The 22,571-nt window shown below is 40.2% G+C and overlaps 2 protein-coding genes across 17 annotated transcripts in view; one reads left to right on the top strand and one right to left on the bottom strand.

Moving 5' to 3' along the window:
- Sarm (sterile alpha and armadillo motif) overlaps positions 1-12,854 on the top strand; it is a 63,735-nt gene extending 50,881 nt beyond the window's left edge. For 9 of the 12 annotated variants that reach the window (XM_034326120.2, XM_034326122.2, XM_034326118.2 and 6 more), the window contains 8 exons: positions 670-887; positions 1,218-1,482; positions 2,218-2,385; positions 8,222-8,323; positions 9,419-11,419; positions 11,494-11,660; positions 11,782-11,991; positions 12,715-12,854. In XM_034326120.2, the coding sequence (XP_034182011.1) occupies positions 670-887; positions 1,218-1,482; positions 2,218-2,385; positions 8,222-8,323; positions 9,419-11,419; positions 11,494-11,660; positions 11,782-11,959 (3,099 nt within the window). In that variant the 3' untranslated portion in view covers positions 11,960-11,991; positions 12,715-12,854. Of the gene's footprint in view, positions 1-669; positions 888-1,217; positions 1,483-2,217; positions 2,386-6,627; positions 7,193-8,221; positions 8,324-9,418; positions 11,420-11,493; positions 11,661-11,781; positions 11,992-12,105; positions 12,148-12,714 lie in introns of those variants that run through there. The other 3 variants (XR_013063861.1, XM_034326126.2, XM_034326128.2) reach the window with 3 other exon arrangements.
- LOC117605152 (histone H3.3-like type 1) lies at positions 12,838-16,484 on the bottom strand. Of its 5 annotated transcripts, XM_076693069.1 has the most exons (5): positions 16,096-16,484; positions 15,897-15,983; positions 15,324-15,419; positions 15,084-15,238; positions 12,838-15,010 (listed from the first exon to the last, which is right to left on the bottom strand). In XM_076693069.1, the coding sequence occupies exons 3-5, from the start codon at positions 15,369-15,371 to the stop codon at positions 14,839-14,841; spliced, it is 375 nt and encodes a 124-aa protein (XP_076549184.1). In that variant the 5' UTR covers positions 15,372-15,419; positions 15,897-15,983; positions 16,096-16,484; the 3' UTR covers positions 12,838-14,838. The 5 variants fall into 5 exon arrangements, with proteins under 5 accessions (XP_076549184.1, XP_076549186.1, XP_034182028.1 ...); XM_076693071.1 differs by lacking the exon at positions 15,897-15,983 and having other exon boundaries at positions 16,096-16,483; XM_034326137.2 differs by lacking the exon at positions 15,897-15,983 and having other exon boundaries at positions 15,392-15,419; positions 16,096-16,464.
- Between the last annotated feature and the right edge of the window lie 6,087 nt (positions 16,485-22,571).

Below are 22,571 nucleotides of genomic sequence, written 5' to 3' on the forward strand. Positions count from 1 at the left end.
CACGTGAAATTTTTTCTTCCTCGACCCAGAGGAATTCCAGGTCCGGGAACCTTGGTACAAGTCTCCTCAAGGTTATCCCTCATCGAAGTGTTTCCCGTTGTTCGACAACGTTGCCTCTCTTCGATCCATCCTAACATTATTATCCCCTTTCGTTTGGATATTTACCAAAAGAACCTACCTATCGCCATTGGAGTTCCTTCAGCCGAGGATTAATCGGACCGACATACCAGACGGTGACTAAACAATTTTCCCGGGTTATTTTTGGAAAAGCACGCTGCTTTTTCGCGAGTATCTTCTTCACCTCTTTGCTACTTGTTTCCCGTTACGTTGTCTCGTTTTGAGAACGTTGTCTTAGTTTTCGGATTTCTTGCTGGCGTTCGACAAGATATCCCACCATTTTGGCTTTCTATCAAACCGTTCATCTTCCGGTCGATGCGGAGGAAGAAAGTATAAAAAGAAAAAAGTTTCCCGTTCGAAAGGGTAAGCGGAATCGGAAGATCAAGGAAAAATGATTGGGCTCTGTTTCGCGTGAAAAAGAAGGGCGCTAAGGGGGTGGGTGACGAACGGTAGGGGAGAAGCAGCGCAGAAAGACACAGACAGACGAATAGGCAAAAGTGACTCATCCCACGTGGATTTTAAATAGAACGTAAACGGCTTTTGACTCGGCAGATGCTGACGACGAACCAGAGCCAGAGCAGCAGTAGCTCGAGCAGGGTAGCCAAATCCTCGCAGAGGATTGTAAGCTCGTCCTCCTCAAGTGAGATGAAAGCTAGCTCCATGAAGAGCGACCTAAGGGAACTTCAACGTGGCATTTCAGAAATGAAGAACAACATATCGACTAACTTCTCCCAACGATTACGTAGCAGCATGGAGAACCTCGTGGACAGGTGGGTCCGATCGTAAACTAAACTTATTCATCTGTTCGTTAACTCTTCATTGGATTAATCATTTGTTGTACCTGAAATATTTCAATTAAACGTGCTCCAATTAAGTTGAAAACCGTTCCGTCGTGATGAAGTGTTGATAGTTCAGTTCGAGGTTCGTCAGAATCACGCGAGATCGATCCGATCTCTGGCAGCGAGTAATCACGAAAGTCACGTCCAACGCGTATTTATAGCCGAGTGGATCCCTTTTTAGCCGCGATTATTTTCAATGTTGCTAGCACGGTTCCGTTGCAACTCGACGATTTTTAACGAAACGTAATCGTTTTGTTTCAGAGACGGAAACGGTACCGAGGAAGCCGATTTAACCGAACCATTGGTCACCTTCCCTGATCCGGACACACCACCGCCGGTCACTGGAACGGTCACCTTACCAAGCGGACCACCCTCGCAACTCAGCTCCTTGAATTCTTTGAACAATCTTCACAATATGAGCCCACCGATCAGTATATCGAACATCTCGAACATGACGAATTTACCTGCTGGCCAGGAGACGATGAAGTTCGAGCAGAAGAAGATGACCAGCGCGTCCAAGACAAAGGTAGGCTGCTTTCTCAAATCTAATGGAAATTTCATTATTGAAATAAAGAAGATTCTGTCAATTTTCATATATATTTTATAATACTTTATTAATAACTTCCTCGGGAAATAACATTGGCTCGGATATCAGAAAATGATAGATACGCGTGTCAGAATCTTCTAATTCACGAGCAAAGTGGCAATGGTTTCTTAATTAGGATGAACCGAGACGATTTTAGAATCGACCAGGTTCCTAGCAGAAATTGCGCGTGAAATAATCGATGTCGCGTGGAGTTTGCGAACGTTTGGCGACACGAAGGTACGCGATGTTTGGTCCGGAGGTGCGATTTCCTTCAAGTAGTCTAGGTCAAGGTCGATTCGCAACTCCTCTAGCCAAACAGTCGGTAATATATTCATAGGGAGTGGTGCCGTTACTGTCCCCAAATATTTTAACTCACGAATTCTACCAGAGGCGATAATTATCCGTGGAAAGAATCGTATCGCAGATGTTTAAAAATCATTTTCGTGCCGTTTATTTTTGCGTTGAATGTCACGTTCTTCTACCTCGACAGCTGATCTCTTTTCCATTCCCGTTCTATCTTTAACTCAACTTCCGTCACGAGCGCGTTAGAAACGCACAGCTACGTCAGGGCAAGGTCAGTGTTTCTTTTTCGCCGATTTAAAAATGAAAATCTACGAGATTTATGCGAAATTTTCTTCACAGTTATGGATAAGGGTTGGATTCTTGAAATTTCAGGTTGTCACCGACGGTTTCAGCGCCGAAAAGGCGACTGCGAATAGCGCCGAGATGAGAGCCTTACAAGCTGGCGACGTCTCGTACAAGGAGCAGAGCGCCGCGACGGCGGCCAGGGCACGCGTCGAACTCGATGGCGTCTCCGCGGAGAAAAGCGTCGCTGCGGCAAGGGTGAGTTTCCTTCGCTAACTTCTCTACTGTGTTTACCTCACAATCTTCGGCAAGATACGAACAGGATAAGTACTTTATTCATAATATGATAAATGGATTATTGTATCTTGTTGATATCGGTTCGGTCGCTCGTTTTAAGTGACAATGGATGCCGTTACTTTGGGTGCGGTCTAAACTGAACTCTGTTAGAATAGTTTGGCACGAAACACGCTAACTTGTTCGGTCGTTGACACGATCGCTTCTCGCTGCTGATGATCTCTCGTGTGCGAATTGCTTTCTCACGCGATCCACGGATAAACATCGCTTCTTCGATCTCGCTGTCTTCGCTTTCCCGGGAAACTGAAAGGTTTACCATTCGGTCGGAGATCAGTCAACGTTCACTGTGCATCGAATTTAGTATCTTCGAATAATTGAAAATAATGGCCTAGCTAATGGAAAGTTTAAATAAATACCTTACTATAGATGGTCGTTTTTACCTCGCTTAAAAATAACAACACTCGAATCTGATTCTCAGATGATAAAAATGTTTTTTTTTTTTAGAATTTCATTTTCTATTGTATCGATACGATGATTCGTCTCTTATCCACTGTTCACTGATAAGTTATTGAATTTATCGATAATGAGTAACAATTAATCGATGTTGACTGAATAGGTTCAAGAATCTTTTCATAGATAAATATGATGTTTCGATTACACAAAAAAGAAATCAGATGGTTTGATTACGCGAACAACGGTTCGCGTTTTCCGAATGGTAACTCGCCTATTTTACGACGTCAGACGAGCTAAATTTAGCCGTTTTTCCATCGGTGTACGTAGCTTTTGACTCACCGAGGAAATTTTTGAATTCGAGCCAATAACTACGTCGTACAATGTTGTTCTCTGTTTCTTCTCCACCTGCCAATGATTACCTGACTTCTTCTCTTGCTCTTTTATTCCCTCCTCTCCCGCGTGCTAAGGGTTCGAGATGACCCCGTATTTTGAATCATTTGCAAGTCTGATTGAAACAAATATAGTAGTAGCTGCGTCGAATAAACAGGGCCGTACAATTCATCACTGCTGGGGAAGGCCATTCGTGGCCTCTAATGGAATATTCGCGTGTCTACCCTTCGTTTGCGTACTCCTGCGAAAGGTCAACGGATTTCCCTGGCTTTCGTGGAACCTCCTCCACCGTTCTCTCACGAACTCGTTGGAAATCGCGTGTTGAAATCGCGAGCCTTGACCCACGCTAAACTACTGCGGATTTTTCTTTATCTACGATCTATCCTCGACTTTATGCTGCAAACTAGAAATTAAAACGAGGCTGATTAGAAACTTCAAAGTCTTGTACTTTCCGAAGCGTGTGATTTGTGAAGGAGGAAAGGATTCTTGAAATCACGTGCTCCAATAAATTCAAGCATCGTTGAACGTTACGCAATTTCTCGCAAGCCGATTATTCGGCACGTGTTCGATCGGTAATTGGGCGGCGATCATTGCCAAAAATCGTGCTCTATGTAGAAGATTCACAGACGTTGGCAAACTTCGTTTCAAGATCGTTGCGTACAGTTGCAGTCGGATGAATCATGCGTTGCACGTGTCTTCGCATGTGGTTTTGATATTGTACTAATCGTTTCAAACGAATCCTTCGATCTCTTGATATTCACGATGTCGTTGTTAAGTAAATAGTATTAACACTAAACGTACCATAGACCGGTCAAATGACCGATTGCAAACTTTTGATTATCGCTTTTTCACATTTCACTTGATGACTTTTTCTATTAAATACACTCCGCGAAACAATTAAGGGATCACCTCTACGAACCCGAAAAATAGGACGAAATTCAGATGGTTATAACTTTGAGAAAGATCATCTGAAGCTGTGAAACCTCAAAATTAAATAACTCAGCCAAAAAAAATCGTACAGCAACCAAAAACTATTGATTTTACATAGGAAGGTAGTCGCTTTCGACTGGTACAAATGCAAATTGCTAAAAAAATTTTGTTAGTGCCATGTTACAAAGTTGAATAAAATTTTTAAACATTTTCGAAGTGCTACTTATATCACTGTAACATTTATAAAATTCAAGATAGCTAAAATCTTAAAAGAGGATCTGAAAATAGAGATTTCACAGCTTGAAATGATCTTTCCGCGATATCGATTCGACCATTTTTCTCAAAGTTATAACCATCTGAATTTCGTCCTATTTTTCGGGTACAATTAATTTCACATCATTTATTTATATTTTTATTTGTTAAATGCAATAAAGACTTGTAACCTAGCGTCATTTACCATTTGATCGGTTGCGGTACAAATAGGTGTATATTAAATATCGGTACGTTTAGTGTTAAGAATACCGGCTCGCTGCCGTATCTAAGGGGTTGTCTGACTCACGGGGGTGTACCAGCCAACAAACCACCCCCGACGATCGATCGATATTCCCCTCGAGGGCAAAACAGTCGGTTGTTGGCGCTGTTAGTCGACGGTTCGCGCACGTTGATGGGGCAGCAACTGTCCAATTTCGCACGGGGTTTTTTCCCAGTTTTAAAGCCGAAGAGTGGTGTCGAACGACGGAAAATCATGGCGAACGAGACGTCGAAAATGGTACGGTACAAAGTGCTCCATATCCGTTTCCTATTATCGAGTGATGTAACAATATTGTTGATGGGAATCGATCGTCTGTTGGTTGCCGTGCTTTCTTTTATCAGTGGAGTGAAATGTATGATTTCAAATTGGGCTGCGATTTTTCTTACCGTTATAGCGAAAAAAATTCAATTCACTTTCTTAACTTTCATCGAAACTCCCAGAAGCAATGATGGTAAAATTCTCGAGTGAAGAATTTTCTAATACCGAGTAATTGAAAGATTCCAAGGGTAACTCTTCTCGCCGACAAGAGGAGGATAATCGCACGCGTGAACTTCTCCTCTTCGGCAAGTGGATCGAGCGAGTGGAACGTGTAATTAGTAATTAGAGGGCGTGCTCAGGATCGCTAAATTACAGAGGAACCGAACGAAAGTCCGCTACGAGGATCGTGTTAATTGAAAGATTGCTCTACGCGCCATGATGTTTTAATTTCAATGCAGTTTATGTTGCAGTTTATGCAACACTTGGACTTGCTCGAGTAGCTATGATCACCGGTATCGATCGCTCTTTATCAATTATTAATTCGTTGGAAACGAGAACTGATCGATATCAGTTCGTGCGAACTGTGTCAGAAGGTTGAAAAGAAAACTTTTTAATTACTGGTAGAATGAAAAATTTCGAAAATCATATTTATTTTATTTGTTTAACTTCTAAACGGGTGAAACCCTTTTTACACAGAATATGAAATAAGTAGAAAAAAAAGAAAACTTATTGAACAAAAAATATTGAAAACATAGTTTTATTTCTTCTTCGTAATGGTAAATAACACGGATTCATTCATTTAGCGATGACAGTGAGATCAGCCCCTAAATTTCGGTTAGATCTTCAAGAAACGTTTGCCAACTCGATGAAAATGTCATCGATATCCGTCTGAAACCGAAATAGTACTCGACCGCGAAAGATGCTCGGGTAGAATGCCAGCTACTTCCCAACATTTTTAAGGACACGTTCAAGGCCTTCAGGGTATTACGAGTAATTTCACGAAACTGGAGAAATCAGCGTTCCAGGGTGAATTTCTCAGTAACTGTGCAACTTTCGATTACAATTTAAAGTATTTAAACTCTGCAGTGATTGGAGTCGTTTTATAATTAACGTATTATTTGTTCAATTAAGAACGGGTTCTGTTTGAAAACGTTAAAGGTATCGATAACGTTATCGCTTTTATAGCTGATAAATTATGAAACAATTTTTTTTTTTTACGAGCTCTTCGTGGCAGTTCAGCATTGTCGCATTGAAATATAATTTTTATCAAGCTGATTAAAGGAACAATTGATAGTGTATCTTTTATTTTTCGCGATACGAAAGAGAATATTTCTGTTTATTGCGCGTAATGAAAGTGCCACATGTTCTCGGGCTCATTGTTTGGCCATGCGAATTATTTATACGCACATCTGTCGAGATGACAACGTTAATGAGCTATCTCGTTAACAAAAGACGTTGTATGTTGTTATTGGCACGCGAGATTACTGGGTTAAAAAGTGACTGTTACCTTCTGTTACAATGTCGATGGAGTAATACGTAAACACAGTGGAAAATTATCGTTTCTTCTTTCCTAGGAGACCGTAGGTAAGACAGGCTTAGAAAATCGAATTTTCATCAATCTTTAAGCATATATGCAAAGCAACTTAATTAAGGAAATTGATACGAAATTACGTAACGATGAGCGTGGAGCTATTCGAAAGTCAGCAAGAATCCGTGGAACGGTGCGAATGATGCGACCGCTATTTCTAGTCGCGGAAAATAGAAACACCGGTGATGGAAACCCGGCGAAAAATCCGCGTCACGCGGCCCTCCCTCCCGGTTGCAGCGTTAATGTTAGGTGTCCGGAACAAAATTAAACCTGTGCGCCACTTGTGGATTGCCTTTCGAACGAGTTACTTAGTCGTCCCATGTCTCTCAAGATCGATCGTTTATCGCGTTCACTTGCCGCTGCTACAACGCTGTTTCCCTCCGTTGCTACGAAATTCATTTTCCTTATCGTGGGCTTATCTTATCCGGCTCGAGTGTCGTACGAGCTGGATCGTTAAATCTCGAAGATTTCTCAATTATTTTCTCGACGTTCGTCATCGGACGACGACTGAAAACTGTTGTTTCGCGCAGCAGGCGGTGGTATGCGTTTCCAGCATGAGTGCACCGTGGCCAGTGCATCGCAGCGTGATGCATCGAAAGGTGTTCGAACGACCGCGCGCGGTGAGTGTTGTGAGCCGAAGGAATTTGTTTCCCTCTAATATAGCAAACATTCGCGAAGGATGGTAGGATATTTTCAATGAAATCTCTCTCTCTCTTTTAAGAGTCTTGTTTTTCCATGTTCTTCGATTCGAGGAACAAACAAGATAACATACTGGAGTTTAATAAACAAAAACTTATTCGAGATGAGAGAATGCAGGGATTGTTTTTTAGGGAGAATTTTTAGGGAGGAACGTATAGGTACGAAAGTATAAATCAGAAATCTTGAACGAATTTTATTTTTACTATTGACGCAAACGATCGTAGAAATGTCGATAGGGACGAATAGATTCAAATTTCGGGAATTTGTTTATCGGTAACGGAGCACGCGTCGAAGAACGAATAATTAAAGAAACGAAATACGCGATTCGAAATTTTCCTCTGTTCCTCGTCGATTTTTAAATAAACAAAAGGAAGAAGAAAGCAACGAATCGCGTTTCCACGCGAGGCACCGGTATAGTTAGTCGGCGCGATAGTAACGCAATTATCCGCGCGTGTAAAGTCCGCTCGGAGCGAGCGGTTCGCCACGTGGGGACCGAGCGAAACGATGCGGTGGGAGAGTAAGCGTGTTTATTGCAAGGTGGCAAAGAGGCAAGGAGGCAAAGAGGAGGCGGATATCATCTCGCGACGACAGGGAGAACAAAATGCCGCTCGTGACGACACGCTCGGATTATATTTAGAGAAATACGTCAGAAGCTGAAGAGGAAAGGTCGAGCCGAGACCGATGAGCTTTCGACAGGCCAGACTGTTATGGAACTCTGTCGCGGAAAGTCTTCGAACGTCTCCTCTTCGGCATTTCTCCCGTCTTGAACACCTGTTTCGGAAAGAAACACGAAGTGTTTACCACGAATTAATCATAATTTAAGAGTCGCTTGTGTATCTTATCTATCGCGAGGATTGTTGCGGTGTTGTGTGACATTTCTGATGAAGGTAGTGAAAGTGACTGAAACTATTGTGAAAGGCATTACACGTTTATATTTTTCTGAATTTCAGGAACAGAGAAGCTTGAAAGCTGGCGATCTATCGCACCAAGAGAGCAATAACATGGCAGCATCCACGATGAAGCTGCAGAGTGATTCCTTCAGTTCGGAAAAGGTGAGAGGAACAGGTCGCAACAATTTGTCCCTTAGAGAAGACTGGAAGATCGTCATTAACCCTTCAGTCCCGAAAGAGATTACCATTGCCATCGCTAACATTCCCTGCCCTGACCTCTGCCTAGTTTACGTTAATAAATATCACCTGCGCCGGGAAGACACGATAGAAAGGGTTGAAATTCGTTCGTGTTGGCTGTGTACCAATATACTCGTGCGAAGCGTAAAAATCTGCTCCCACCTCGATACGAGATCTCGTGCGTTTGCGGTGCTTTGGCACACCCACGACCATCGCATTTGTATACGAACAGGAGAAACGAATTTGTATAAGCGAAAAGTGGGATCCACGGATTTAAACGTCGACCAGATTGCCGGCAGCGTTCAGTCTTTCTTCGCGAACAGCAAACAGTACAACCAAGAAGGTTGATGATGCGAAAGTGGAGTCTCGATTCGAGAATGGTACCCGATTTTTTATCGCGTCTTCCTGCGAATGCTTTGAAATGTCATCTCGATGAACTGTGCACGCTTTTCTTTTCATCTTTTTTTCACACCTGTTACACGTCGACCGATGTAGACTCCATCAATTAGCGAACAGACATCAGAGATGGAATATTCATGCGTATCAACCGTTTTTGGTTTCGTTCGACGAGGCAATGCAAATCATATTTAACGCGTTACGTAGTGATACAGAAATAATGAAGATACCGGACGTGACATAGACGCGAGATAATTCTATCCGGCATGCCGCGAGCCTTGGCGCCAACCTAGAATTCCTCTTTCCAAGATTGATCACCCTTAATGTCCACCAGCTTTCGAAGCGGATTTATATCGCGACCGATTGTTCCTTCAAATTTTCCTCTTTACACGCGCCGCCACGATTCCTTGTCTACGCTTTTCGATGGAATTTTAAAAATAGATCGGAGATGGTTATATCGGAATATTTATTTGTAGAACGTTCGTAGTTCGCGAAAACATTTTTAAATGTTCCTCGAATAATCTATACTGCAAATTTTTCAACCTTGTCTCTTCCCGATAAAAATTCATGGGAAAATGAATTGCTCTATTAAGATTTGCTAAATTGTTTATTCTCCAATTACAGAAAGCCGTGGCGGCGCAACAGCAAAGACAAACGGTCACCTCGACCGGTATCTTCAACCAGGAGAAACACATGTTGAGTACCAGCTCGCAGTCGAGTATCACGATTGCTTCAAACGGAGTTGCCTCGAAGTCGTCGATGATCAGTGCGGCAAGTGCGGTGAATCAATTGATGAACGGCATGAGGCCAGCCGAGGATGAACTTCTATCTTTACCCCTGGACGATCTGGATCTTCTATGTTCGAAATCGAATCCGCAGGACGTCGATCGAGCCATCACGAAATACTCCAACTTCCTCGACAGTTTTGTCGAACGTTTGAAGGCGAACGATGGGAAAAACGGGAAAGCTCCGTTGCTTTTGAACCGAGTGAACGAGATCATCAGGAAGGCTTGGGCAGTGCCTACTCACGGCCATGAATTAGGTTACACCTTGTGCAATACCTTGAGAACGAGAGGTGGCCTCGATCTCCTCATGTCGAACTGCGTGGCCAGCGATCAGGAATTACAATTCTCCTCGGCCAGATTGCTCGAACAATGTCTGACCACCGAGAACAGGGCGCACGTGGTAGAACACGGTTTGGAGAAGGTGGTGAACGTCGCTTGTGTCTGTACGAAGAACGCGAACTCGGTGGATCATTCCAGGGTAGGCACCGGTATCCTGGAACATTTGTTTAAGCACAGCGAAGGCACCTGCAGCGACGTGATCAGGCTGGGCGGTTTGGACGCTGTACTCTTCGAATGTAGAAAGAACGACATCGAAACGTTGAGACACTGCGCTGGTGCTTTGGCGAACCTGTCCCTGTACGGTGGTGCAGAGAACCAAGAGGCGATGATCAAAAGGAAGGTACCTATGTGGTTGTTCCCTCTGGCTTTTCACAACGACGATAACATCAAGTACTATGCATGTCTGGCGATCGCGGTACTGGTAGCCAACAAAGAAATAGAAGCCGCGGTGCTGAAGTCGGGCACCTTGGACCTGGTCGAGCCGTTCGTCACCTCGCACAATCCTTACGAGTTCGCCAAGTCCAATCTGGCGCACGCTCATGGCCAGAGTAAGAACTGGCTAGAGAGGTTGGTACCGGTGTTGAGCTCGAAGAGAGAGGAAGCCAGGAACCTGGCCGCCTTCCACTTTTGCATGGAAGCGGGCATCAAGAAGCAACAGGGTAACACAGAGATATTCCGCGCGATCGGGGCCATCGAACCTCTGAAAAAAGTAGCCAGTTGCCCTAACGCCGTCGCCTCCAAATACGCAGCTCAAGCACTGCGACTGATCGGCGAGGAGATACCTCACAAACTTAGTCAACAGGTTCCTCTCTGGTCCACGGAGGATGTCAGGGAGTGGGTGAAACAAATTGGCTTCGCTGAGTGCGCGCACAACTTCGTGGAGAGTAGGGTGGACGGTGATCTCTTGTTACAACTGACCGAGGAGAATCTCAAGGAAGATATTGGACTTACAAATGGAATCAGAAGGAGACGGTTCACCAGAGAATTACAGAACTTGAAGAAGATGGCTGATTACAGTAGTCGGGATACAGGAAACCTGAACAGTTTCCTCCAGTCTATCGGTCAAGAGTTCTCGATTTACACGTACAGTATGCTCAACGCTGGCGTTGACAAGGACTCGATCAGAAATCTGTCGGAAGATCAACTTCAGGCCGAGTGCGGGATCGCGAACAGTATTCATCGGTTAAGAATACTGGACGCCATTAAAAATATGCAGCACAATCAGTTGGGTTCGTGCGAGGACGAATCACCTGACAAATCGTTGGACGTGTTCGTTAGTTATAGAAGATCGAATGGATCACAGTTGGCCAGTTTACTGAAAGTCCATTTGCAGTTGCGCGGTTTCTCTGTGTTCATCGACGTCGAGAGGCTAGAGGCTGGCAAATTCGATAATAATCTGTTGCAGAGCATTAGACAAGCGAAACACTTCCTCCTTGTGCTAACGCCCAAGGCTTTGGAAAGGTGTATACAGGACACTGAATGTAAAGACTGGGTTCATAGGGTAGGTGTTGTGCTATCATTTTTCTCTGCTCATTCTGAGGAATCATTTTCTATGATGTTTTATGGTATTTCCAGGAGATCGTAGCAGCTCTACAGTCACAGTGTAATATAATTCCCATCATAGACAACTTCCAGTGGCCAGAGCCCGAAGAACTTCCCGAAGACATGCGAGCAGTTTGTCACTTTAACGGTGTACGGTGGATTCACGACTACCAGGATGCGTGCGTAGACAAGCTTGAAAGGTGAACATAGAAATTCTCACTAGATAATAAGTTTTCCACTCAGAGTTCAGGGCAAAGTCTTAACAGAGTAGAGTGCACGAAGCTAGATGATGTATTATGAAAAAAAAAATCTAATTTACAGGTTTATGCGAGGTGAAATACCAGTCAGGTCGGATATTCCAAGGAGTATCGCAACCAAAGACGTGACACAACCTAATACACCGGGTAACACGACCATTCGACAACCACCGAATTACCAACGTATGCACAGTAACGAGAGCAGGGGTAGCGACAAAGATTCAACAGGTGGGCGAGATTGACTAGAGGGCCCGCCCACAGCCATACTGAGCAGGTAATCATTAGTTAACCAGCGAAGATAATCAACATACTCGATTAACTAATGAACATCTACATATACTAAAATTTTCGGTTCAACGTTTAACACAATATTTTTGTTTTCATGCAGCCAGGATTAACAATCACGCTAAAGACAATCGATCATGACTAGGTCAGTCGATGAGATTCAGTTTTATTATTCGTGTTAAATTGGTGTCAGTTATCAGTGTCCTTTATCGTAAATCGTTTTCCATGTTGTTTGCTTGGATCGGTGTTATTATTGTATGGTACGAAATCGTGAGTTTAGAGTCAATTTCAAATGTTAATAATTTTATCGCATCGATTTCTTACCATACATTATGAGTCTATGTTCGAATAGCTTCAGAATATGCGCATGGGTACTATTAAATGAAAAGAAATTAGCTTATCTATTCGATTATACAGGCTGTTTCAAAATATATCGGTTCCTCGTGTATACACTCTCCGTGTTAACTGTATCCACCCTCGTGTTTAAGGCACAAACCCTGGCCTTAGTTGTGAATGCACTAGGAGATCCTGGACGTATTTTTCTTCCCTTCCATATTTCTATCTCCTAATTTATTCTTTCCCAGCACAATCGTCACAGGTCTAATCGTGTCCAACCTGAAAAACGAAAACTGCATGATTGCTGTATGTGTCTGTGCAAAATAGATGTATCTATAAATAAGTGATTCTAAATGTTTCATTAAAAAAATTACAGGCTTAGAAAATCATCGAGTCCGTCCCGTTGGTTAATGGGTTTACCGCCTACGTCTCCGCGATTGAAGTTCACCCACACGCACCTTGGAGGAAGTCCAGTGCCACGAAGACCTCCTCGGCATCCTCCTTCCCCATCAGCTAGATCTCGTTCGTTGGAACTGCTGGATCGAGAGGAAAAGAAGTCGGTCTCACCGGTTAGAGAAACGGAAACGCCAACGAGACCAAGGTCCAGAAGCTTGGACGGCCTACTGGACGAAGATGGTATAGTACCAGACATGAAGACTGAAGAGTTGCCTAAGCAAAGCAACGAAAGTGATGAAACCGATGTTAAGGAATCTCAGGAAGCTTTGGACAGGCTTTCTGATAGGAAAATAGTAGGTGACGATAGTCTTGTTCAAGTGCAATCGCGACAGAGAGATACAGAATCGATTGTTAAGATTAACAAAAATGAAAATCCAGTACCAGTTCCTAGACAGCGAGTAAAAGCACCAGCTGTAGAACCAAAATTAGAGACGGTTAATATTGTACAAAAAGAAGAAGCATCTTCAACTTCTGAAGAGCAAGGTTCACCGACACGACCATCAAAAGATGGATACCCGTCGAGTGTTTACTCGAACCTGGATGATAGAAAGGAGGAGGATTCTCAGACGAGCTCGGAGAACGTTGATCCTTGTGATAGTAATATAGAGTTGAAAGAAAAATTGCTGATGGTAACGGGAAACGATAAATCAACACTGCTCAAAACAAGAAGCTGTGGCGCGGGGCTAGATTCCGACGAAAGCATTTCGTCCAATGAGTTTAAACCTAAATCGAAAGAACAAGGCTCGTTGCTCTCTTTGCCAACCGGAGCCGAGCCGAAAAGAAAGAAAAACTTTATGGACAAATGCGTGAACAAGGTACGGTCTTTCATGCGAAAGTAAATATTGTTAGTTTGTTGGTTACGGTGATACAAAGACTTGTTATTTAATTTTACAATGTTAATTTAAGCGCATCGATACATTGTCGATCGGACAGCGATGATTCCAGTTAATTGTAATGTTCTGATCGAGTATCGTGTATACTCGATTGTCGTTCAAACAATTTTTCTACTGTATTACTGCGACAATTATTCTCAGTGTGTACAAATTCGCTTTGATAAATGGTATTTTCATTTTTTTATTTTCTGGTTCCCCTTGAAATCAAATTTCTGCCAGACGATGGGTATACATGATATTTGAAGAACACGCAGAGAACTAAAGCATCGCCATGGAAAAATTACGTGTTATCGTAATTTCTCTTCTGTACAATGACAGGCAGCATAAAAGTGTGACTAATGCTGTGCCTATAACAAAGTGTCTTCTTAGAAATTCAGGATTAGGAAATACGACATACTGTTCCAAAATATACACGAATTCGAAGGAGTTAGCCTGCTTTTTCAGGTGTCTTTTATATTTCCTTATTCAATTGTATTATATAGGTATATAAATATGTAGGTAGGTAGCATTGTTATTTGTAATACTATTTTTTAGTCGGTTTTTTTTAAGGATTATCATAAAGTAATGTTCCACTTACGACGTATACCGTGAGTGAAGGCAGCTAACCCCTATGAAATAATAAGAATTGTAACGATTAGTTACGCCATTTTATTGTTTAATAAATGTTTTAACTGTTATCTTTACGTATATAGCAAGTTCGAACAAATCCGTACGAAGTGAACCTTACGAAGCTTCGACATTGTAATATTCTAAGATCCTACCTAAGAATCAAGAAATGTATATTTTACCAAAGTTTCGTAAAGTAAACATAATAATTTTATCAACAGTTTGAATGTTTCCCATAAAATAAATTTTATTCAGTAAAACATTATTGGCTTAACGTGTTAAAGATTTTACATACTTTCTTTCGATATAAAGTTTTATTCAATAAAATGTACAAGGATATAACATTTATTAATTCTATTATGTCATTTACAGTTTTCCACCTTTTTTCGACATTACTCTTTTACATAAAAATATAATTAATAATTACAATCTTGTACATCAATAGGACAGAGTCCATGGCAGTCAGATTATAACACAATGCATGTCATTAATACTAAATTATGAACTATATATTGCAAATTTGCTATGCACTGTACAAAATTAAATTATCTGTTTATAATATCATCCCTTCCCCTAAGTCGTCTTAACAAAATCACATCATTAATCATGAGTGTAACACGCTTTGCATGGCGTGACACTAGCACACAATCTTCAAAGAACTGAACAATATAAGCTTCTGCTGATTCATGTAATGCTTGAATTGCACTTGATTGTATTCTAAACATAAAAGAAAAAGTTTATACAATGTTTAGAAATGGTAATTGTAGTAATCAATAATTAAGAACATTACCTTCTAATATCTAGTCTTGGAAATAAATCAAACATAATTGATCTAATTAAACGAGCGAAAGGAAGTTTTGGTATCACTAAATGTACAGTCCTCCTTAAATATTTAATTTCTCGCAAAACTCGTGAACGTTTAGGTTTATGTACTAAAGTGTGGGTCTAAGAAATGAAAAGGCATTAGCAATGAAATATGACTTAAACCGTTAAAATTCATTTCAAATAAAATAAAATAAAATAATATTACATTCGATATTATTCGCGTATACCACACGATAACAGCAATTGTTATCATTCATAAATGATTACACTTACACTAGATGTTTGACTAGGTGGTCCCCGTCTAAAAAAATAATACTATTTTAGTTATTTTTACATTAAATTATATAAATATTTCACATACTAATTATATTGTATATATCAGTGACCCCAATAAAAGATGACATGATACACTACTGCATGTAATTCAAAATCACGATGTTAGAACAAAGAAATCAAAAGCATTCTTTTATTAGTATTAAATATAACAGCGGCAAAATTTCGTTTTGAAGAACCAATGTTTAGGTGCTCCAAAAGTTTAGGAAACTAATAGTTTAAAAAATACAATTGTGTAAAAATTTACATATTTAGTGGAGTTGGATACGTTAGTACGACGCCATATTGTTTCTACCCATACTCTAAATTTATTCGTTTAATTTATTTAAAAACACATGTACAAAAATTATTTTGTATTAACGTGAACGGAAAATTTAATATAAGCCTAACCTACCCAAACCATGTATGGTATCATTACAACCTGTAAAAATATGTTAATACGTACATTTTTCCGTAATCGTATTTTTTAAACCACTGTTTCAGGTCGAAAACTATAAGATTTGATATTTTTTAACCAACAATTTTTGATCCCCTAAAACAAAGTGTAACTACTATATTATATGATTTATCATTGAAAACATTTCATATATTAACTTGTTAAACATAGCATTAAAACTTAACCATGAAATTGACAGTTAACTAACCTGGAATCAGATTTTCGTCGAACCATTTCTATTATCCTTAGCTCACTTATAACATGTATTTTTTGAACCCTTCTGATCACAGTCGTCAGTGACTACAAATCTAACTGTAGTCACTGAACAACGTTAATTATTGGCGGGAATTTTACTACTTGAAGTATGTAGCGGTACTTTTTTGTTTCCCCTGACTGTAGATATAAAACGACAGGACATGACCTGTTCCCGAGGAGTCATGATTGTGGGGTACTAACCACCCCCAGATGAGATTAAGGCTGCATGCGTAGAGCACAGTCGGTATTATAACATTGCCTGTTTTACCAGTCCCTCTTTTATCGCGATGACAACCGAAAGGCACAATTTCGATTCCCTTTGATTCTATTTTATTAGAAATGAGTCAAAATAAGAACAAGACCGAAAAATTATTAACATAATTGTTTAACAAATTTGTATTCACTTCATGCGCCCTGGTAAATAAATCATTTTAAAAAAGCAACCAGTGACTACAGATCCAAGAGTCACTGAAGCAACTGAGTTATTATTTAATTACAAAACAACTTATCGCCTTTGTTTTCGAGGACTCGTAATCTAGGGGGTCCCAGACACCCCATGATGATATGTCAGTATGTCTCCCTGTGGCTTGGGGAGCTTAGAATACGGCCACGGTAACCCCTGCCTGTGGTAAGAGGCGACTAAAAGGGGGAACACAAGCGAGCGAGAAATAAAAGTATCAAAAATGGCAATGGGGAATAGAAATAACAGTAAAGCGTAAATAAGACGTTTAATGTAATGCGTTTAACAGAAGAGTAATGTTGTAAAAAGGCGCGCAATGCGTCGGGCAAAAAGGAGCCGTTAGCACCTAGATTATGCCACCCTCAAAGGAGGGAAAATCAAATCTAATCATGTCGATATACAGAGAGACTCACCAGTGCTTCGGGGTCTCTGACACCCCAAGATGATATCTGGTCGGTATACAGAGAGCGCCACCGATGCATCGGTGACCCTGACACCCCGATTGCCATATGTCGGTATACCGAGTGTCACCGGTGCTTCGGGGTCCCTAACACCCCGGATGCGATAATGTCGGTATACCGAGTGTCACCGGTGCTTCGGGATCCCTGACACCCCGGATGCAATAATATCGGTATGCAAAGAGCGTCACTTGTACTTATATTAACTCCTTACAACAGTCCTGAGGATCGAAGGATGAATGAAGTAACAACGATTTATCAAAACATGTATAACGATTTATTGAGGAGCTATTCAAGCATGTTAAATTTCATGAAATGCAGGTACCTACCTATCTACTCACTAGCGTTACATTAGACGCGCATTTTACTCGCAAAACTGTACGATCTATGTATTTCTTTTCGAAGGAGTGTTGCATAGAATTTGCATTTAGTTTTCTTGCACATCTTATCCCGTTTAGTACGATCGTCATCGGAACATACGAATGTTACAATTTTTATTGATTCACTTTTTCGGTCTTTTTTCGCAAAGTTTTTTTATTTAAATCGAATTTCGTAAATTTATATTTTGAAACAAGTTCTCTCACGACCGCACCAAACATTAGAATAAATCTGCGCTTTATATCTGCCTACGTTAGTTTTGATTGCCAGTCTTCAATACTCTGGTTTTTTGTTTTTATTTTCTGTGCTTGTTGTTGTTTTTAGTATTCATTGTTCATTTGCCACGTTCGCGTACGCTCTATCGATCGTCCCAAAATTTCGAACGATTTCCAAATACTTTCGATTAAACTTTCGAATTCTGAAAAGAGGCTCGTATATTTCACGCGAACCCAGCGAGAGATCGAATAAAATATTTCGCCAATTTTTCAGCAAAATACGAACCAAGCGTTTTCACATAAAATTGTTCAATGAATCAAACTACATGTACATAAATTTTCTTTTGCAGGAATATTTATTTTCTCGCTGGTGTTCGATTGTTCCTTACGCTACCAATCGGAGAATCTTACAAACTTAATTTACACGAGGCAAAAAATCGTACATTTGTCGCTCGATGGAAAATTAACGTGAAAGTTTAATCGTCTCGTCTGTCTTTTACAGTGCATACGTGTCTCTGTGTATGTGTAAAAACGTTTATGTGTTCCTTCGTTTCTTTACTCGTGTGCACGTGTCGCTTTTTGATTCATAGTTTCCCGAGATATTTGATTATTTTCTTGTTCTCATCGAAACTTGTCGACGCTGGAAATTAGAAAGGCTGGAATCGACTACGATCATCCGTGAACTTCCACTCTACGACGATAAATGTGCATATTATCGAGAAGTATCGATCGATCGATCGATCGCTTCTTCGCCGGGAAAAATCGACGCGATTACAATTTACAAAGTTTTTACGGCTAGCAGATAAAACAAGGGCTCAAGACCAATTTTGTTCGTTCTCCTAAGGAACTTTTATATCATTTAATTTCATTGCAACTAAATCATCTAATTTCGAGTGCAAAATGTAAGACATGAAATTCGTTCAACTAAGCATGCTTCAATTTATTTAATTTTCTATTATTTTATCGAATTTTTAAGTCAGTTCGACAAAATGGTACTTAAAGGAAACAATGGCCCCCAAGAATTCATCTATGGATCTAAAATTGAACATCCCAACATTTCGAAGCAATATTTTATAATTAATTAACTTTCGGATCGAAGAATGAGTCAGCCAACAATTTACACTCGTAATAGCTTTTCTTTTTCGTTGTCCCTCTTTTCAAGAGATTTATTTTCTTCTCGTTTAGTTTTCAAAACTGGTCTCCAGCAACCGGCGTGTAAACACATCTACGACATGTGCACGATAAATCTTGAAACATATCGACAGCGATCAAGATCGATAGCGTACACATCGAATTCGTTTTTCACCAATTTCTTAAGAATCGATACACCGTGATTTATATTCTTTCTCCTTTCACGGTACTTAACGTTAATGTTATCAGCTAGTTTCGAAGAAACGTGACACCGTCTATCGGATAATCAATTTACAAACACTACTTAGTTGTGAAAGACACGATTGAATCTACAATTCATGGGATCGATTTCGATGGAAACTGGACAAGATTTTCATTTTTCACCCGTCAATGGTTCATTAAAAAAAGATACAACAAATTTGTATTAATACGTGACCAACATGGTTGGACATCATAACCTAAAATCGAAGATTTTAACATTCTAAAGTAAATTTATAATAAATTTTCGATAGCTTTGTGTTGAAACTCGAACGATTTTTGAAAGAAATTTTTAAGAGAATTCGAGTGTCCCTCGCATCCCCCGAAATCGAACCCCTGGCTACACATCATACACGGAGAAAAAGAGTGATACAAAACCTATGTCCAATCGAAACCGACACACACAGATAGAATAAACTGCCGTTTAGTTATTTAGTTAATAGTTGATCAGCAATTAGCTGCTTCCTTCTCGTTACGTAGATTAAACAGATAGGCATTCGTAGACACGCAATAATTACTTTAGATAATCATCTTCTTTACAATCTCTCTCCTATTTACATTGAGTACACATTGCCTTTCTTACGACGGCCTTGAGTTTTATCACGTGTTTTCTAGAATAATATCAAAGAAGAAATAAGAGAACTTGATCGTCGATCGATCGTGGAAAAATCGATGAAAATCGAGCGACTCCGATAGTCGAAATTTCGATAGTCGGAAAATTATTTTCTAGAAAATATTCTGCCTCCTTTTTTTTCTTCGTTTCAATTGAATTTCTTTCGCCAGAAAATCGGTCGTATTCCTCGCAACGATTAGTTAACCATCCACGCGATGGTATTATTTCATTATATTACAAAACGAGTACCTAATTCTTATCACTGTACTCTACTAACTGTAATAATAACGCTGCGTTACGAGCAAAATTGTACTTGTTTACAATTACAATTTATGGTAAATGGTACAGGTCGGGGACCACGATCGTCGAAAATACAAAAATTACACGGCGTAGATCAGCCTCTCTACTTCGTTTCCCTATCTTATCTACGAATATTGTTATATAATCCTCGATTCTCTATTCTTGCAAAGACGCTAATATATTACAATTTTTAATTAAATACAAGTACCAGCGGAAGGATCGACGATTTTCTGGCCAAGTTTCGCGAATTTCCACGAAACGACCGACGAGAAAGTTCCGCGATGTTATTGAGAAAAGGAAGAGAAAATTTTACGGTTTTCTGCTTTGCATACGGAGTGAATTGTAGACACGAATAAAAATTCATTTTATGCAAAATGATGTCATGTATGTATACGTTACACGGTCCAAGGATTAACGAATAAATATTTTTTAGATTTTCCAAACTAACAATTCGCGTTTCTTATTTCAAATGACCACAAAAATTTGCATTATTTCAGTGTCTCGAAGATAGAGAAAAAAGGTTGCAATTATTCAACTCGCACCCCGTATGTTTCAGCACACATTAGAAAGGTACAAGTATCGATGGTGTGTTCACGTGTGTGTTTAAAAGGCAGACGAGCATCTCTAAACATTACTTTGGCCGTGAATTTATAGTGGTTCGAACTCGAATGAAAGTGCACAGGGATCGACGATGCTCGTTTGCCTCTGAATACTCGATAGTAGAAACGACTTTATGAAATTTCTTTACGTACATACACGTATCCGTTGAAGATTCACTATATATACACAGACGCGATGCTGATCGGCAGCTTTAATTAAGGGTTAATGAAACGCACGAGTCCACGAAGAGGTTAAGTTTCGCCTTTCGAGCGCAGTTCCACGCACTTCCGCTTATTCCGCCTCGGAACCGCGCTCGAGCAGTCCTCGCGTAAATAATGTATACAATTACAAAAGAAAATTCATTATTTCTATTTTCTAAATTTGTATACTATCCTTTGAGTATTAATTTTCAATGTATGAAATTTGTTTCGTTTCATTTTGTCTCGCGATTAACCCACGTTCACGAACGAAGCTCGAAAGGTTTACAAGTGGAAAATTGAAACTCGTGGATTTATTGAAAAATCTATCACAGAGAAATGTTATTCGTTATCGTTAAAACACGAGGACTCCGATAGGCTAAGTCAGCAGATTTATTTACAAGTACAAGACACCAAGAACAAGGGAGACACGCAGAACATTAAATAGACGATCAATAAATCGATCAACGATCGAGCACTCGTACTTGTGTTTCATCAAATTCATTGCTTGCACTCGCGAATACCGTCATTTCGAAGATACGAGTGCACGCAGTTCAAGAAGAATTCGAGAGTTGTTCGAGATCGAAAAGTGTATCTTCTTTTCGAGTTCTGCGAGTAAAACCATGCCGCAACGATATTTTGGATTACAAAAAAATATATCCTCGCGCGATGCATTCGAACAGCTGCTAAATCCTCTATTTAAATCGATAAGTGCCGGATCGTTGAGCCTAGTACCTAAATACCAGCTATTTTTTTCAACTTTTCCACTTTTTTTTTCTTATTTTTACACATACGTACGATGTTGAAGAGAGAGAGTAAAAACGAACCGTTTCGTGCCAAGGTTCTCGAAAGAGTTTCGTGGTATAGAGTGTGTGTGTGTGTGTGTGTGTGTGTCCTGTGTTTTGTCTCTTACAAGCTAGCTCGAGAATGGAAGATTAGCGAGAGGAAAAAAGAAAACTAGAGTTTCGAAGGCGCACGAAAGGGGTGAGAAACATCGTGTCGACCCCAGGGCGATTTCTTAATCCTAGAAAATACGTGTGTCCGCCCGTTTGAACCGTAATTTTAAGTACACACCTGCACGATTAAAACCTTGGAACCTTAAAGATATACCTTAACCGAGTGCTCTATGTTTACTCTATCTATGTACAACAACACGATCGAGATCTTTTGTCTTTCTTGTGCCTGATTATATACTTTTCTCTTATCTCGATTTGCTAAATAATCGAGTCTCCTCATTTTACACATCGTTTTATTCTCTAATCGTGAAAAGGCTTCAGACTACTTTCAAGGTACGCGAATTCTTCAGGTTACACGCTAATATTTACACTTACGTAGAGTTACCTTTCGTAATTTTCTTTTTTCTTTTTTTTTTTATACAGATATTACACGCACGTGACGAAGTATCTTTTATGCCACTTAGCTACAATGTAAAAAAAGAATCATAGATGTGAAATAAATTTTCTAACCTTATCGCTATGATGAAATTGACAGAGGATGTTTTTCTCTTCGAAATGAAAAATTTCGGGGACGATTTTTCGTGAAAATGGAACTATTTCTATCGATCGAACGCGAAAACTAAGCCAAACGTGGTCGATGACGATTTCTTCGTTGACGATGCTAAACTGGCAGTGCTGATGCGAATAATTGTATTTCCAGGGAAGAACTACGATCGGTAGAGTCCTTTTTAGAATGGGATACGCTGTAAACGTGGCACGTGCGAATGATATTGACCTTCCTCTCTTGTTCTATTCGTGAGTCGTACCTATCTACTCTTGAAAATTAAAAGAAATAAAACAACGTATCTTTGTACAAGAACGAG

Source organism: Osmia lignaria, chromosome 3 (genome assembly GCF_051020975.1).
Source record: "Osmia lignaria lignaria isolate PbOS001 chromosome 3, iyOsmLign1, whole genome shotgun sequence".
Taxonomy (NCBI): domain Eukaryota; kingdom Metazoa; phylum Arthropoda; class Insecta; order Hymenoptera; family Megachilidae; genus Osmia; species Osmia lignaria.

Bases quoted from the DNA above. Each gene is read 5' to 3' on its own strand.
- LOC117605152 (XM_034326137.2), bottom strand. From the start codon at position 16,121: ATGGTTCGACGAAAATCTGATTCCAG. The intron at 15,420-16,095 runs GTTAGTTAACTG...TTATTTTTTTAG, and splicing joins CGACGAAAATCTGATTCCAG to ACGGGGACCACCTAGTCAAA. The intron at 15,011-15,083 runs GTAATGTTCTTA...TTTTATGTTTAG, and splicing joins CCAAGACTAGATATTAGAAG to AATACAATCAAGTGCAATTC.